We start from the raw sequence: 18526 nt of genomic DNA on the forward strand, positions 1-18526 counted from the left end.
TGAACAGTATGTAAGGGTTAATGAGGATTTGTTTTTAAAAGAGGTCAGCAGGGGCGATTCTAGGATCAGACCTTTAGGGGGGCTCAGCTCCTAATGAGAATTTGACATACAACACCCTGCAAGTCTTAAAACCCCCTGCTAAATAATTAATTTCACTGGATAATGTAAATTACATCAACACATAGTAGAGTGGTCAACTATAATGTATAATAATAGTGGTTCAGAATAAACAATCACAGATTTCTGCAGGGAGAACCCTGAGATAGTTAATTAATTAATCTAATAATCTAGGGTGGATCAGGGTAATGTGGGACACTTTTTGCAATTCTGACTTGTTCACCATATATGAATCCACTACATTATACCAACACCTAATATCATTATATCGTTGAGATGTTTCCTTGTTTAATCAGAAGACAATTTTTAAATATTGTACTCAAAATGAAAATGGCACATATATTAATGTTTCTTGTGTCAAATCGTTTCAGAATTTGTAGATTTTGTAAACTGGGACACTATTTTTTTAGGCTTAGAAATACTTTGATTTATGCAAAGCAACCTTATATTTGCCAAAACCTTCTGATTCTGAACTTTCTGCCTGTATGTTGTTGTTTTTTGCTTTCTCATCAGAAAAAAACTAGTAGCCTGTATACACATGTGTAATGTTACACAATATAATTTATAACAGTTTGCATTATACTAGTTAGCTTTAAAATAACTGAATAGAAAAAATGATAAATGCTCTGGAGTCTATTTGTCCCACATTACCCTAATCCACCCTGCTTATTTTTTAGGGGTGCTTTTATCAAATTTAGGGATGCTTGAGCATAGGAGTGCACCAAACTCTCAGTGCTTTTTCCTTTTTTTTAAGCTACAGAGTGATCCATCCTCCTAATAGACGATCTGTGTGCTGCTGCACGGCGCTCATGCCTGCTGCGGTCTGTGACTCCGGGAGGATGGACGGTGTGTCTTTGGGGTAAGTTGGCATCAGTAGTAGGGGATTATTTATTTATTTTTGTGTGTAAAGCTGTGATTCACGCTGCTTGTACATCTGTCGCTTAACATTTGCCCCCCCTCACATGATCCCCACCGTCCACTAACCCAAACACACACACATCTCTCTCTCCTCTCAGCTAGCCTTGAGCTTAAGTTAGCTAAAGCGTCGGTGAGGCTGAGCAGCTGATGTTAACTCCACCAAGTTAACATGTAGACTATTAAGTTGTCAAGTTGTTGCTTTTAAGACAGCGAACCGAGTATCTCTTTATCAACAAAAATGGTCTGTTAATGCGAGTGTAGCCATGATTTTGTGGCACTGACGTGTAGCTATCATAATAAGCTTGTGTTAGCAGTGCTAGGAGCTAACACATACACTCCCTGCTCCAAGTTGACGCACTTCAAACTCAAAACAAACACCCTTTTCTTTTTTACTGTCACACTCTTTGGTTTTATTTTGTGTATTGGCGGAAACGAACTGGCAGAGTTATAGACGTACACTGATAAACTAGCTCCTGTGCTGTCGTGTCTCCTCTGAGTTAACACCACACTGCCACATTGGTTTCTAAGTGCTGCATCATTATTTGTTCCCACTGTTTGTGACACAGGTCAGATAGTTTAATAAAAACTGTGTCAGCAAGAGGTGGGAAGGTTACTAGTTACCTTAAGTAATGTAACTGTTTGAATTACTTAATCAAAGTAACATACTACAACTTATAAAAAACAATGTTTGCCCATTAAACCCACTAAAATCTATATTCAGGTATTTTTCATGGATACTGACATGATGTATAAGGTAGATCATTTCTTATAAAGCAAGATTTTTCTCTCATTTAAAAATGTATTCATTATTTCATGTAGATTTTGGAATATAAAACAAAGGTATTTTATGAAAAAATTATGGATTTTTTGGTACTGAGAGACCATTTAAGCCCATGTGTGCTCTAAATAAGGTCCACATCCTGATTTATTTATAACATATTGGGAAAAAAAAGATTTCCAAGAACATGTTTTTAGACAGGTTGTTTACCTTTAAGCGGCAATGTGGATTTGTTCAGGCGAATAAGGACATCAAAATAGCTTAAACGGCAAAATAATTCATTGTGCACATCAAATCCACGCAAAGCAACAAAATTAATATTATTCAACATATAGAATAAGCTTTTTTACAGAAAATATTCAGATATAACCCCTTTTGTGATCATCATCATTTTCATAAGTAACTGTAATTGTCTGTTTTTATAAACCAAACCAAATAATAATCATTAATGATAATAATCATTAGGTGCAGTCCTATGGAAATCAACAGGCTTTACACTCTGCATTAAGTCTCTGTGAGGTTTGAAAAGCAGACAGAAATAAAAGGTTGGATATACTCGGAATATTTTATTTTCCCCTCTTTTCTTTGTGTACCCGTATGAAGAAAGCATAAAGGATAAATCAGGTGTCATCCTCATTTTTTCTTATTATCAAATAATCCCATTAAAAGCCCCAAATCAACAGTGAATGTCTCTCAGTAACTAAGTATTGACTCTGTTGCCCAAAACTGATTATAACTTATTCATTTGTGCCCATAGACGCACATTGGTGCTGCTGTAATATTCACGGGGGAGGGGAAATGTGTATTAATAATCTCAAAACATGTTTCTTTTACTCCTGTTTGAGTAACACTACAGTGGTCAGCTGTTTTATGAAATTGTGCATCTTGGATTTGGGATTAATTTCAGCAGAAAGTATCAAGAGACAGACTGACACATTGTTGTTTTGGGTTTTATGGGATTTTTTGACAGTAAGAAAATTACACATCACAGCCAGGCTTATGTTTTAAGACCCTGTGACAGATGAAAATGTATGAAGAATATAGGTCAATGAATACTGAAGGAAATTATCTGGCTTCCTCAGTCAAATAGACATGCTCGAATGATCATATGGTGAAGTTATGAGTTCGTTAAAATGACATGAGTAAAAGGTATCGGTTTGACAATTAAATTCAATTTACAAACTAAATTGAGACACTTGTTAGATAAAATGGGAATGTCTGCTTTTTTTGGTCTATTCCAGTGAACTAAATACCTGATAAATTAAGTTAGGTAACTTCCAAAAAATCTAGTGTTGCATTAAATTAGCACCGCTGACTGATTTGCAACATTTCATTAAAAGGCCTGAAACATCCAGAGAATCTAGACTGATACCGGAGTCCCAAAAACTCTCACAAAGAAAGCAAAATTTAAATTTAAATAAAAACGCAATTGAAGAAGACATCACCTTGGAATTGCAATTGCAATTTTTTTTTTTGCAATTTTATAGCACTTATTAATTACTTGTTGCCCTAAATTCATATAACTCTCCTGTCAAGCTGAGCCTGTTTTATCCTGTTTATATTCCAAAGCTTTTTGAGAAAGTGTTAAAACAAAAAATTTGTCCTGAGCGTCAGACATAAACCAAACACTTCTACCTGTGTTTAAAGTCAAGCAGGGTCGATGTCATATTTTACACAAGAAGAAAAGAAAAAAAAGATCTTCAGAGATGTATGAAAGCTAGACTGTAGAGTCATTACTGTACAGCTGCGTCTGACTTTCATGACAACCAAAGCAGATTACCATGGAGAACCTGGGATTATTAAAAGGAGGATGAGTCAGTAGCGTCATACAAGCATTTAAAAATAGCTGGCAGGCAGTGAAACATGATGAGAGACACTCCCCTATATCCTGCACCCAAAAAAAAGGTATATTTAAAGAGCGTTACACTCCATTTATTCATTCATTCATTCATTCATTTCCTCCACAGTTGATTTCTCAGGCTTCACTATGTTCGGTATCGTGTCTCTGTCCCCTCCTCTCTTCATAATCTTTAGAGATGAACCATTAAAGTTACCCCCTTCTAACTTTTGGGTCATCGTCTATCCCCAATGATCCAGACACTGCCTCTCATGTCTTACCAGTCTGGTGGCCACACCGGCATCACCGCGTCCAAACTGCGCCGCTGACTCCGAGGAGGACACGGTGAATGGAGGGATGCACACCTTCAACCAGACGCACATGAGGAAGGCTTTCCAGCTGATGAATGACCTGAGGAGGTGTGTGTATGTTTTTGAATGGACTGAATCGGGTATGAAGGCGCATTTACTCCCAAAAAAAAAAAGTATTACACAAATGTTTCTGTGTCTTCATGGCTGTTGTCAAATGTCAGTACATCAGTGAAGTTAAACCATTTTTTTTTTTTTTTAATAAAGCCAACCTCCCAAAAATATTGAACAATAATTATTTTAAAAGCTACAGTGGCTGGTTTCAATTTGATAGAATACCACTAATCTCTCCAGAGCAGGGGTGTCAAACATACGGCATGCGGGCCAGAACTGGCCCACCAATGGGGTACAGTAAGGGAGTGATTTCGGACACAGCCTAAGTCGAGCTTCCTTTGTCTCACTATGCTATGACTACATTTATTGCTCTTATTAAGCTGAATGCAGTCACAATCAGTATCTGTGAGTGTTAAAGACATTTTGGGGAATCACTAACTGATAGAGACCAGTCGCATTGAGAGACGTTGCAATAATTCAACGCTTACAAGCTCACACAGCAGTGATTAATAATGGTGTAACACTGTGTTTTTTCCCTTTTTAGTAGTGATATTAAAGGACAATTCTCAGCTGGATCAAATCCATAATATACTCTATAAAAATCTTAAACTACAACCTGGTGATTAATACCTTAATTGGCACATTTGCTGGCAGCTGTATGATTTCACACATCCCCACTTATTTGTAGCTCCTGTATGAATATTTATTTTTACGCTACACTTGAACAAATTCACATAATTAGTACTAACTTTCTCTCCGCCATTTGTCATCCTTCAGTAAAAAGATGCTGTGCGATGTGCAGCTGGTGGCAGGGAGCGTTGAAGTGCCGGCTCACCGGGTGGTCCTGGCGTCCTGTAGCCCCTATTTCTGTGCCATGTTCACAGGTACATACGCCCGCCGTTGTTTGTTTGCTTGTTTGGCTGAGGTATACAATGTGTGCGTTCGCCACACGCGTGCACATTTTTTATGCTTAACGGTGCGTGTTTCTCTGTCCATGTGTGTGTAGGTGACATGAGCGAAAGCAAGGCCCATCAGGTGGAGATCAGAGAGGTGGACGGGCAGACGCTGAGGAAACTGGTCGACTACATCTACACAGCTGAGATAGAGGTCACAGAGGACAACGTTCAGGTGAGAGAGAGCGTGTTGGGTAGTGTTGAAGAAGAGGACAGCAAGGAGGAAGAGACGGGCGTGGATGAAAATGTGTAGTTTGTTTTAGCAGTTTTTATGCTGTTTTGGAAGCTTTTACCTAGTTTTCAACTCTAGTTTTGCTTTGAAAACTTTAGTGTCACATATCAGCAGCAAGTCCCACCACTATTAGCAGGACATTAGTACTTCACATCGTATATCCAACAAGGTTTTTTTGTGTTTTAGTGTCAGTGTGGCTCTTTCAGTTCTTCCTCTCCTCTGTTGAGTTACATTTTGAAGCAGAAATCATTCAAACAGCCCTGGGTTCAATGTTTCAAAACACTAACCTCAGTTTAAAAAGAATTGTCACATTTTCTTGCTGTTTTTACAGTTTGGGTAATTGTAGGAAAAGCTGTAGGCTCACAAGCATTAGTCACACAGTTACAAAACTTCCTTGTTGTTGTGAAGGAAACTTTTCCTGTCGCTGCCGTCTTGACCTTTTTTCTGTGTGTAGACGGAGCTTTGTTTTTGCTCACCAGTCTGAGCAAAATCAGGTTTACAACAGAACAAGCTGCTATTGAAACACTTACAACAAAGCCCTCCAGGATTCATTAGAGGGAAATGGACAACAATCTTTATTTTCGAGAATTACAGAAAGATTTCCCCTAGTTCTATCTGATTATAGCAAGCTTTCAACTCCTTCAATTCACAACATGTTTGAGTTTTTTATCTAATATCTGGTTACTGTCTGCGTTGAGTGAACAGTCTAGTTCGTGAAAGTGTTTTCACCTTTTTAAAACAGACGTCTGCTTTATATCTTGTTTAAAAATCAGCATATCAGACAAAATAAGGAAAAAAGCAAGAACATCAGAGTTGACTGGTAAAAGTGTTGTTTTTATTTTGTGTTTGATGATATTAAATATGTCTGTTATTGTTTATCATAAGAATCTGATCACTTTTTGGTATTTTCACATAATTTTCAGACTTGTCACAATAAACCTGCCTGAGGAACAAATATTTGCTACCTTGGATGTGAGAACTGCTCGTGGTTGTGAGCCGTGCTCTGCTGTGAAGGATTGGGGCCTTGTTTATTTCAGTGGCATTAACTCTTGGTAGCTGCATGGCTCGGGCACAGGGTTGAATAAATGCAGCAGGATCAAGCTGCAGGCAGGATACTTCCTCTCATTATTAGCACAGGAAGTGTGCATGGAGAGAGGCAGGAAATCCTCCCACTGTTAGCAGCGTGCCTGCCTGATTGGCTCACTCATGAATGTGTGACCTGTTTGTGTTTTGACTAGTGGCGCATATTTAATAAAATACTGCTTTTACTTTCAATTTATTTTAAATGTGTTTTCACTGTACAACGTTCAGCATGAGTTGTTTGTGCTGCCCTCAGTGTTTATGTGTGTGTTGGTGTGTCACAGCTGCTGTATGCTGAGTGCCAGTGGGCCTGATGCTCCCTTTCAGAAGATATAAGACTCCAGGGCAGCTGTGCACAGAGGAGACAGTAACAATACAAACTCAGAGGATGAGTGAGTCTGTGGACAGACAAAGAGGTGTAGAGGCAGACAGAGACTGTCTCACTGACCCAGTTAGGCTAATGTGTAGGGCTGCATCAAAGGGGAACATTGTCTGTTCGCATCACGCTTTCAGCAGTACACTCACTAACTGGCTGCTTAGCTAACTGACAAGCTTCAGACTGACTTCAGCCCTGCATGATATAAAAAAACCCTCTCTTTTATTTGATCATTTCAGTTCAGCGTGCAGCAGGGTGCCGACACAGAGGAAAAGTTAAAGACTGTTCCTGAAAGGCTAAACAGTAGAGACCAAAGCAAATATCACATAGCTTTTGAGAAAATATTTCATTGATACAACTTGATATGATATGACAGTACTATTACAGCCTCGAAGACAAAGAAAACACAAATGTAATCCTTACATACTGTTCAGGGTCAAATTTGACCCATGTTTACATTTGAGAGCTGTAAAACCCTATACACATTTCTTTTAATAGGACGTTACCGAATGTAACAGTGAACAGTATGTAAGGGTAAAATGATTAAAATGTCACACTGTATGAAAGTATTATTTATTTTTCACTCGGCTCTTGAAATTACTTTTGGTTTGTTGTCAAGGGAGATTTTACTGCTGCATTCAGATATCAGTGTATTGACGGTCACACCTGGTCTGTTTATTTAATGGTGTCGGTGGTGATACAACTGGTAAGCTGTGGCCTGAAGACGCTCAAAACACATTATCAGTTACGTGCCAAATGCTCTGTTTTGTTAACAAATGGATTTAATTGAAAGTATCCTGCCAGCCTTTTCTTGAGGAAATTCACTCTGTAAGTAGGTGATAGGCACAGAAGTTGATCAACCTCCTGGATCGTTAACTATCGAAAAGAAACTGCTTTGCTGATTAGTTTAGCGGCAATTAATTTACCAGCTAAATAACTGTGTGGTTGCAAAGTGTAGAATTAATATTCAATCACCAAATGCTCCTAAATCTTTGGCTGTGGGTGGTCATTAATCATTCTATTTTAATTTTTCTAAACATTTATGACGTGTGTGTGTGTATGTGTGTGTCCTCTTTGCAGGTTCTGTTGCCAGCAGCCAGTCTCCTGCAGCTGATGGATGTTCGTCAGGTTTGTTGTGAGTTCCTGCAATCTCAGCTTCACCCCACCAACTGTCTGGGCATCAGAGCTTTCGCTGACCTGCATACATGCACACAGCTTCTCAACCAAGCCCACGCATACGCTGGTAAGTTTCCTGCTGTTCACACACACACACACACACCACATATCCTGAGTCATCCTTGCCACTGTGTGAATGTGTGTGGTAGGTGGTGATGATTTTATGCAACGGTTAGTTTGTCCATCCCTGAAAAAATACAGAAACTTCCAGAAAATTGCTTCATGTTCGAGTTAGAAAATGTCATGAAAACATTTTATGTACAGTTAATAAGTTGCCTGATTGTGTTCTGTTTTCAATTTCGTTATTTTTTTTTAGCACTTTGTAGAGCTTATTATCCAGATGTAGCCTGTTTAGTTTGTGTTGTGTGTAACCCTGTGTTGTTTTGTGTCCCTCAGAGCAGCATTTCACTGAAGTGGTGCAGGGAGAGGAGTTTCTGGGCCTTTCTCTGCAGCAGGTGTGCAGCCTCATCTCCAGCGACAAACTCACTGTTTCCACTGAGGAGAAGGTCAGAAAGCACAACAAACAACCACACACATACACATACACTTGAACCCTTTAAAATGAGCAGTTTTTAATGAAATGATATGCAGGTTAAGGCAAGGCAGCTTTATTTATATAGCACATTTCATACACGGGATCAACTCAGTGTGCTTTACATAAAAACTAAATATTAAACTCATATCATAGACTCAAATCATAGACCAACGTACATATGCTGGAGAAACACAGAATACATTGTGGAGGATCAGAAGCTAGACACTAGAGAAATGACGTCTGATCAGCTGACCTCAGCAGTCAACATGAAGTCGGTGAGGTAGCATCTGTGTGTCGTCTTGCTGTCAAGGTGACTGCTGCTTCAGCTGGACAGACACACGGGAGCCTGACTCAATTAACTGTTCATTCAATGTCAAAACTGGCTGCGTCTCGGATCTACCAACAGGTCTTTATTGAGCCTGGTCCTAACTGCTAAGTCTTTATACTAAACTTAAACCTAGTTTTAACAACGCCATGTCTTAGTGTTGTGTGACCATGTGAATACCCATGCAGCTCTGGCTATTGCTTCGCAGCATGTATTGCTAGTATATGTTGTTAACAATCTCCCGCTAATCATTCCTAATTTGCAGTAGATGAAAGAAAAAGAGAAGACATTGCAATAAGGAAATGAACAGAGCTGGACAAATAGAAATTTGAGAGAAATGACAGAGGTCAAAAATGATTGTTCAAACTTGGACAGTCTTAGCGAGAAGAAGGCGTAAGCACAAAATGGTGTAACTATTAAGTTGGACTTTGAACGCCAAATTGTGATGACTTAAAACCAGGTATCACTGGAAATTAGATTAAATGACATCTTTTTGTATTCACTGTATTTTCACAGGGGTAGAATCAACTTAGCTAGATTAAAATTTTCTCTTTGTTATACAAATATATATACTTCTTCCATCTCTTGCTGCGCTTTGACCGTACAGCAGCTCTTCACCATATTAACATAATATTACAAGCATCTGTGTGGAAAACACCAGTCAGAAGTAAGAGTTGTAATACAGAATCAGAGATATTGGGACATTCTGGTATAACGAGGTTTTACTATGTATCACATGTTCACAGCCTTAAAACGTGAATGGTTAGTTTCTATGTATCTGGAGGGATAATCATCTATGAATTATGTGCAAACTCTCATAAGTTGGTATAACAAGAGGTTTTACTATGTATCACATGTTCACAGCCTTAAAATGTGCCACAGAATTCAGTCAATCCTTTAAAAAACTGAAGTAGAAACTTTTACATGAGTATGACACTATTTTAGAGAGCAGTTGTGTTTCATTGCATTGCATTACACTTCTGTGTCTAGTTTTTGTAGTTGGTGTAAATGTAAAGTGAAAGTACATTATGTGTCTGAGGTGAGTGGCTTGAGTTTTAAACCTCAGTAGAGTTTGGGTTGATGAGTGATCGCCTTCTTTCTCGCATCGTTTTGCCTTTTGCAGAACAAAGGGACCCTCAATGACTCCATTACTCAAGTGGAGTCGCTCCTCAGGCCAACAGGAGATGGTCAAGTGTGAATGTGTGTAAATCAATGAATTTGAAGCAGAGGATTATTGACAGGGTGTGGTCTTTTCACCAAAACCTATTTTGGACTTAAAAGGGTGTTAAATGAATGTCTGCCACCTCTGATATGCTGATGTCCAGCTAGGAGTGCATTACGAGCAATTTATGAAGGAGGTGACATGGCAGAAAATGTTACCAGAATATGTACATACGTCAACCACATGCGTTTTTTTTCTTTGCTGTATTTCTTTAGGTAGATGAAAACAGACTCCAAAATAAATACCATAAATGTATTATCGTTATCATGGAAAATTTCATGCTTAAAATTGTTGAGGTCATTTTATCACCCAGCTCTACTGTGAAGGTGTTTCACTGTGAAAGAATACTACACTGCAGTTCTTACAATCAGTGAGTTTAATTGTCGTGACTTTGAGACGCCATCATGAGATGTGTCCAAACTAAAGACCTGCTTCTTGTATGTTTCAAACAAAGCGTGTGTGAGATCATTGAACAGTGACAAAACTCCCCCTTCCCTCCTCTCCACTCCTTTCCAGTGTTGTGAACACCTCATGCTGTGATTAACCACAGGTGTGAAACTCCAGCCAAAGTGTAAAACACATCCTTTCCTCTCTATTTTGGCTTTCCATCCCAAATAAGCCATCATTTTTCACAGCAGAAGCTAAATCAGAGCACTGACAAGTCGATGTGTTATAAGTGAAAGTAGGTCAAAGAAAAGAAGAGATATGAGATCTGAGTCTCTTTATGAGTCTTCATCTGACTTAATTTCTGCCTCACCATGATTTCTCCCACGCTACTGTCTGATTTTTTCCTCTCCATCTCTTTCCCAGGTGTTTGAGGCCATGATAGCTTGGATCAAGTACGATAAGCCGGCTCGTCTGGAGTACATGCCCAAGCTGATGGAGCATGTCAGACTTCCACTGCTAACGAGAGACTACTTGGTACAGGTAAAAGAAAAATGTCTGGTCTGCTCTGCTTTTCCTGCCTTCTTTTTCTTTTTTTATGCATCAATCACATAAAATATGCCTCCTGAATTATGTGCAGTCTAGGTTCTTATTAGAGTATGATTTTGAAGACTGTTAGTCTTCTCAGAGGCTACATCAGCTTTAGAGTTTCAGGGATGAATGGAAACATTTTCAAGACCTAACAGCAAGTCCAGCTGCCTTTGTTTTTCTATTGTCAGAAAAAGTTGAAAAGTTTTTTAAAAAGTATTATTATACCCACTATATGCATTACTATACATATAAAATTAATAGTCAGGAAAGAAAGAGTTGCACAGATTCATTGTGTTTGATAATTAAAGGAGAGATGTCTGAATTGTATATATTGTTTGCGTTTGTGAAGCACTTTGTAAACACGTTTTTTGAAAGGTGCTATATAAATAAAGCTTATTAATAATATTATTATTATTATGTATGTTTCAGATTGTGGAAGAAGAGGCTTTGATAAAGAACAACAACACCTGTAAAGATTTTCTCATAGAAGCAATGAAGTATCACCTGCTGCCAGCCGACCAGCGGCACCTCATCAAGACAGACAGGACCCGACCGCGAACACCTATCAGCATCCCCAAGGTACACACACACACACACACACACACACACACACACACACACACACACACACACACACACACATATACAGTATATCTCAACAACTGAGCATGTAAATGCTGCGTACATACATGATACTTACCTTAACTCAACTGGAGAACCTTCTATGTGTGTGTGTCCGTGCATGCGTACAGGTGATGATTGTAGTGGGGGGTCAGGCTCCAAAGGCCATCCGTAGTGTGGAGTGTTACGACTTCCAAGAAGACCGATGGTACCAAGTAGCCGACCTGCCTTCAAGACGTTGCCGGGCAGGTAAGTTTATGTTGTTGTATTTTTGTAGGGTTGTATACAGCTATTTTTATTTGATCAAGACATTATCAACATTGCATTAATCAAGACATATAATCATTTACTACAAAATTGAATCAGGTACTTTATATTATTCTGTGCTCACAATTAAGATGTAAAATCATTAAAGGCCTTAACCTGTTTATTTTTCAAGTATTTTGTGAGAGCTACAGTAATAATAGTGGGCCACGATGGCACGATGAGAAGCTAGGTCACTATGACCTGGCACTGAGCACACAAGGAAACCTTATCAGGGCCAAAGATAATGGTGTCAGAGCTAGATGATACGCATGTGTTGATTCTACTGCCTCATGAAAATATTGACTGCTGAAGGAGACAAAAAATTCATTATGATATTTTCAAAGGAACAGCAAAATGACCCAATTAACTTGAAATGTGTGACTAGGGATGAAAACTAATGGTGGAAAGTTTGGGAGGATTTTGAAAATAGGCGTAACACCTTCAAATTAAACTGTACAAAAGGAGGACTTGATTTGTGTTTATAAAACAGAGCATTCAGATTTGAAGTGAGTGTCTGCTCCATGAATCAGCCTCAGTTTATGTGTATGCTTGCTTATTATACAGTAAACCTATTATTGCATTGAATTCTGCCAGTTTCAATGTGTGTCATTGACTTTGAAGTAAAAAAGTTGTGGAAAGTTCACTAGCCCATCTGAAGATTTTTCACTATCCCATGTTGAATTTTATATTTTTCAGTGCAGTTATACAATAGTAAAATACACCAAATTATAAATTTTACAATACATAACAAAATATGACCTCAAACTCCCCAAAAGTCAGTTGACATTATAAACATGATGAGCTTCAAATAGTACCATAAAATTACTACATCATCAGTAGAAATGTTGCTCTTTTCAAGTGAAATAATTACCACACATTAACCCTAACATAAGTCTTTTGGAGACATAAAAAAGTCTCCAAAAGTCACAGCCTACCTAAATACATTTTTACACCATATACATCATCCCACAACTCATGCACAGGTGTAATTCTGTCTGTCCAGGTGTTGTTTCCATGGCAGGACGTGTGTACGCAGTCGGGGGGTTCAACAGCTCACTGCGGGAAAGAACAGTGGATGTTTACGACGGAGTGAGAGATCAGTGGAGTGCAGTGGCGAGCATGCAGGAGAGACGCAGTACACTGGGAGCTGCTGTGTTGGGGGATCTGCTGTACGCGGTGGGGGGCTTTAACGGAAGTATAGGTAAACACACAACCCCATACTACTACGCACACACCATAGCCACTGTAGTGTAGCTGTTAATAGTTGTTAGTTAATACTTTTTTGTCTTTTACTTTTGTCCACTCTTAACAATCGAGAGATAGAATGTGTCCCTTATCTATAACAGGAAAGAAATGATAGATGAACGATCCATTGTCTAATCACAGGTCACGGTTAAAAGCATATGTTGTTTAATTTTGGATATTGTGTGACCGTGAAACGAGGAAAACTGAACACTGTAAATGAAGAAACATAAACACACTGTTGTGGCCTTGATGTTTATCAGATAAAGACATAAGTGGTGTATACAATTTCAAAGTCGAGGCTGGCCTTTATTCAGCTAGTTTCTGGACCTCCATGGAATCCCTCAATTTCTTTCATCTTTGTTTTTGAAAAAACAATGTTCCTAGAGTTTACTTTGGCAACCATTACAGCAATTGAATTCAGAAGTAGAACAAATATTATTTTATACGGTCAAAAAGTAACTAAAGACCCCATGAAAATTTACCAGCATAGGTGCTTATTTCATCATAATTTGCTTTCGTCCACATCCTTAAAATTAACAACAGTCTTCTAAAGTACTGACGTTTTAGCTGTAATCTCCGCTGGCTGTTAACTTCTACACCAATCGCACATCTCCATCCTGCTGCTATGACAGGAGTATTACATGCCTGAATTAACCACGGCCCCTCGATTCGCCCATTAACTCACCTCTCTGAGTAGCTATGACGTTTATCTTGATCTAGGATTTATGGGAAATGGTGTATGTTAACGGCAGAAAAAAAAATAGAAAAAACAATATTGGATAAATAATTTTACAGTCCTTATCTTATTATATAGAGTCAACAAGACATCATATTTTATGAGTTACTGTTATGTTCAAGACTTGTTCAGAGGTGCTGCTTTTTCCAAACCTATTTTTTCATTTTGGCTTAACATCATTATCTGCCTCCTTTCTCCGTTCCTCGTCACCACCTGAGGGTGAGCAGCTAGAATTGCTTGCAGAAGCACAATTACAGTGTTAACAGTAAACACTGTAACACGTTTACCAGCTGGATGCAAAATATTTACACCCACAGAGTGATGCGCAAACACACTCACACTTTTTCTTTTTTAAAAAACGTTTATTATGTCTTTCTCCATCTCCATTTTTTATGTGCCGCATTCTCTCTATGTATCTCCTCATCAGGTTTGTCGACAGTAGAGGCCTACAACTATAAAACCAATGAGTGGATCTATGTAGCTCACATGAACACCCGACGCAGCAGTGTGGGTGTAGGGGTGGTCGATGGTAAGACCCGAGTGTGTTACCTGGTTTACTTTTGTGTGTACTTCAGTGTCATTTTTTTTAAAGTGACTTAATTCAGATGGTACTTTTACAATGACCTGTGTGTGTATTACAGGTAAGCTGTATGCAGTAGGAGGCTACGATGGAGCGTCCCGTCAGTGTCTCAGTACGGTGGAAGAATACGACCCTGTTACTGATCAGTGGTGCTATGTAGCTGACATGAGCACACGGCGCAGTGGAGCAGGTACACACACACACACACACACACACACACACACACACATACACATACACACACACTCTCTATACCCTACTTAACATAAAATACACAACACACACCAGAAGCAATAAAGCACTTTAAACCCCATTAGTAGCTGTACAAGAATGTGCACTTTGGAGGTTAAGGTTGTTTATTTTTATGTTATATTACTTTTTTGTTATTTGTTTTTACAGTGTATGTCAGCCTAGTAATGACCCTACACATATTGTAGAAGATAACCTGGGTTGATTTGAAGAAACCTTAAACAGTACATGATAATATGTTGTACTACAATGATGCATTACAGCAGTTTCTTTGCCACAGTCTGAAGTGGAGCAACAGCACCACCCAGTGGTCTCTGGCTGCATTGTTCAAACTAGAAACCCTAGAAAGAAAAGATAACTACAGTATTTCTGTACACTGCTGTCACACTGCCCAGTGTTTATTTGATTTCAGAGCTGTTGTGAACTTTTTGGACACTCTTGTGACCCTAGGAGCAAATAATCCAAATCACATTTCTGGTTTTGTGACAACACAGTCACTGTTGCCTCTTTTTTGTGTTTCTTACTGGGTTCTTTTCCAGGTGTTGGTGTGTTAGGAGGCCAGCTATATGCAGCAGGAGGACATGATGGGCCCCTGGTGAGGAAAAGTGTTGAGGTGTACGACCCACAAACCAACACCTGGAGACTGGTCTGTGACATGAACATGTGCCGAAGAAACGCAGGTCAGATGGCACACCCACAGTCACACCGCATTCATCGAACAGATTTCACAAAAATGGTTAGATGGCTGTTACGTAAATGCCAGAAAATGTCAATCGTGTTCTTTGAATGATTTTAAGTGATCAATCATCACGATTCATCTATGTTGCATGAATTTAGATTCATTTAAACAGCCAGAAACCTAGTGACTGAAAAATTACATAATGTTGCAAAGAAAAATATTAGGATCTGTCAGTGTTGTTTTATGTGTGTAATTCTTCCCTTCAAGGCGTCTGTGCAATAAACGGTCTGCTGTACGTGATTGGAGGAGATGACGGGTCGTGTAACCTCTCATCTGTAGAGTTTTACAACCCAGCCACGGACAAGTGGAGCCTCATTCCCACCAACATGAGCAATGGACGCAGCTATGCCGGTAAGTCCCTGATTATGCCATCAATGCTGAGGATATATATTTCTGTGTCACAAAAGAGACATAAATATGAAAGCGTCCTCACATTTTAACCTGTTTATGTTGCTGATTTGTCTTTCATGTTCCCACCTCTCCAGGAGTAGCAGTGATTGACAAGCCTTTATGACCAGTGGCCTCCCACAGCATCAGCTCTGCGTCGGAAGCCAGTTTCAAAGAGATGCACACTGACATCTGACGCTCAAAAGGCAAACGAAGCAGTAACGCCTGAGGAAAACACTGTTCGAATGAACAGGGAGCCCTCAACCCTCAGCTGACACAATCAAGGACGGATCTTTTTGGCACTAACCCACGACTTGATTTAGTGTGTACTTGCTATCTCCAAGCCATTTCCATTAGAGCCCTGTGAGATCTTTACTTTTAAAGACACTGTTGCACTAGATAAAAAGCAATAGCCACAGGAGAGCAGACTTAAAAGAATTTGTCTTAATGAAACATTTTCAAATGCCTAGCACATAATAAGCGCTGTATCTGCTGACATAAGATCTGCTCGGACACTGACGTTGGAAAGACTTGTAAGCTGAAATAGAGGGGCCAAACGAAGCACAACGCTTCACCTGCAGTCGCTGATGGACCTGGGAGACCTGAACCGAACACTGAAACACCAGCTGACAGACACATCAAGCGAGTGAAGCAGCCTACTTCCATGCTTCAGGCGGACTGTCTGCTTTCAGCGTTCACGGTGTTGCTGCAAATAATCAGGGCATTGCAATGCTGACCTGTGATTGGCTGCTGCATCTTAAATCCTGTAAATCTGGGAGCACATTTGGAGCCAGTTTTTTTAAACAATCAGACTTGCCACATTTTCTAGAGTATAATGGTCTTGTGGCAATTAGTTGCTCAACTTAATTTTGAGAAGTGAACCAAGTTGTTTGATTCCTGTGCCAACCATCAGCACTTTCAGCTGTTGAACTAATGAAAACCAGCTTTCCAGAGAGCTGCGGTATAACTGAGCTGCTGTATGGTTTGCAAAATACCACAGTTGCCAGAGAGTATATGTTCTCAACCTGAAGGCCTGGACCTTAGAGAGCTGCAAGAGAATTTAAAGAATGTAGAAACCATCTTATATGCAAATTATCATATTTAATATTTTTGAGATTGTTTCAGAGATGTTGAGAACCACTGCTGTGGCATTAGACCCAGGCCAGTTGATGTGATTCAACATGGTAGGACTTGATTCTGTTATAGACAGACTACTGATGCACTGAACACATGCACTGACTGATGCAGGCTGGCTGTCCGCATCGCTGGCGATCTGACACACCGATTGGCCGGTCGGACGTCTGCACGTCTTTCTGACTGACAAACTGGATCACTGACCTGCTGTCAGACAGACGGCTGCTCGGCTGTCTGTCTTCGTTACTAATCGTACTCATGGGAGTGTTTTAAAGCTGCCACAAAGGCCAATAATTTGATCAGAAATTGTAAAAATGTGCCAGTTTTGATGATCGGAATCAGAATAATGCTGGAGCAACCAGGTGTTTTTATCTCTTAGTGACAAATGAGGAGTTATTTCTGTTTATTGTCTCTGAAAGTGTGTCAAAATACACTGTAGAAATTCAGCTGTAAAATTGTGGAAGATGCAGGTTCACTATTTGTATTTATTGTTTTAGGTCAGTTGATCACATTAGCATTTATTCACATCAAAGTGAAGTTCTCATTTGATTTTCTCACTTGTGCTCTTTTCACATCTGTTCAGCTGTTGGAGGATTTAAACTGAGTCATTTAGTCGACTGACTGGTGCCATAATTCATGAAAGCCTCAGCCAACCTTCACTTCTGCCTACCAGTCACAGATGGGATCCTCTCTCATTTCATAACCTCCTGATGAATAACGATATCAGATATTTACAAGATCATACTGGTGTTTTTTTCATGTTAACTTTATTTAACAGTCATGTATACTACATTAATCCCATCCATGTTACAAATCATAACTAACATTTGAGACTGATGTGCATATTTTCCATAATCCAAAAGGTCAACATGGACGCCATTAAAAGGTTAATATGATACTGATTTTGGACACACATTAATAATTTGATGTAGGGTGTCATGATTTTCAAAGGTGAGAAGTGGGATAGTATCAGTATTAATTTTGTACATACTTTGAAGGTTTTTTTGCTGCACTGTGGGAATGCATGTGGGAGTTATTAAGAACACCGGTTTCACACTGGGAATTCAGACACAGTTTCAGAGGATACACTTACAATTTATTATTCATTTATTATGTCAACTACTGGTTTGGCCTATATAAATGTCAGAGAATACCCCAAAAATCCAAAGATATTCAGTTTATTATCATGTACAATAAATGAACACATCATATTATCAAACCTAAGAAATTGTAACCAACAAATGATTATTGCTTTGGCCAATAAAATGTCAGAAAACACTGTTCACTGTCCCATAATAGACAGCAAAGATGATAATCCTCACAACTAAGAAGCTGGAACAATGAGATGTTTGGTGCTTTTGCTTGAAGAAAGTCCTCATACCTTATCCTGTCGATTGATTATTCAAATTATTGTTTAAGCTTTGCTTGGCAGCAGACAGTGATGTCAAACCTCCCGTCAGCACCTGAACCCATCAGCTGGATGACTAAACAATCTTAACTTTTCTTCACTGCATTACTGCTCCTTAAAATAAAAACACCTATCAGTTCATGAATCAACTTATCTCGTGCAAATTCCAAGTGTC

At 39.1% G+C, this 18526-nt stretch overlaps 1 protein-coding gene across 2 annotated transcripts; it reads left to right on the forward strand.

Moving 5' to 3' along the window:
* The first annotated feature begins 917 nt into the window (after positions 1 to 917).
* On the forward strand, positions 918 to 18171 carry klhl3 (kelch-like family member 3). 2 transcript variants are annotated; one of them, XM_053324016.1, is made up of 15 exons: positions 918 to 976; positions 3911 to 4069; positions 4850 to 4956; positions 5079 to 5200; positions 7794 to 7956; positions 8286 to 8395; positions 10782 to 10898; positions 11376 to 11525; positions 11699 to 11816; positions 12877 to 13074; positions 14282 to 14383; positions 14496 to 14624; positions 15223 to 15363; positions 15630 to 15773; positions 15908 to 18171. In XM_053324016.1, the coding sequence occupies exons 1-15, from the start codon at positions 927 to 929 to the stop codon at positions 15934 to 15936; spliced, it is 1839 nt and encodes a 612-aa protein (XP_053179991.1). In that variant the 5' UTR covers positions 918 to 926; the 3' UTR covers positions 15937 to 18171. The 2 variants fall into 2 exon arrangements, with proteins under 2 accessions (XP_053179991.1, XP_053179992.1); XM_053324017.1 differs by having other exon boundaries at positions 3935 to 4069.
* Positions 18172 to 18526: the final 355 nt, after the last annotated feature.

This window comes from Scomber japonicus, chromosome 8, assembly GCF_027409825.1.
Source record: "Scomber japonicus isolate fScoJap1 chromosome 8, fScoJap1.pri, whole genome shotgun sequence".
Lineage (NCBI taxonomy): Eukaryota > Metazoa > Chordata > Actinopteri > Scombriformes > Scombridae > Scomber > Scomber japonicus.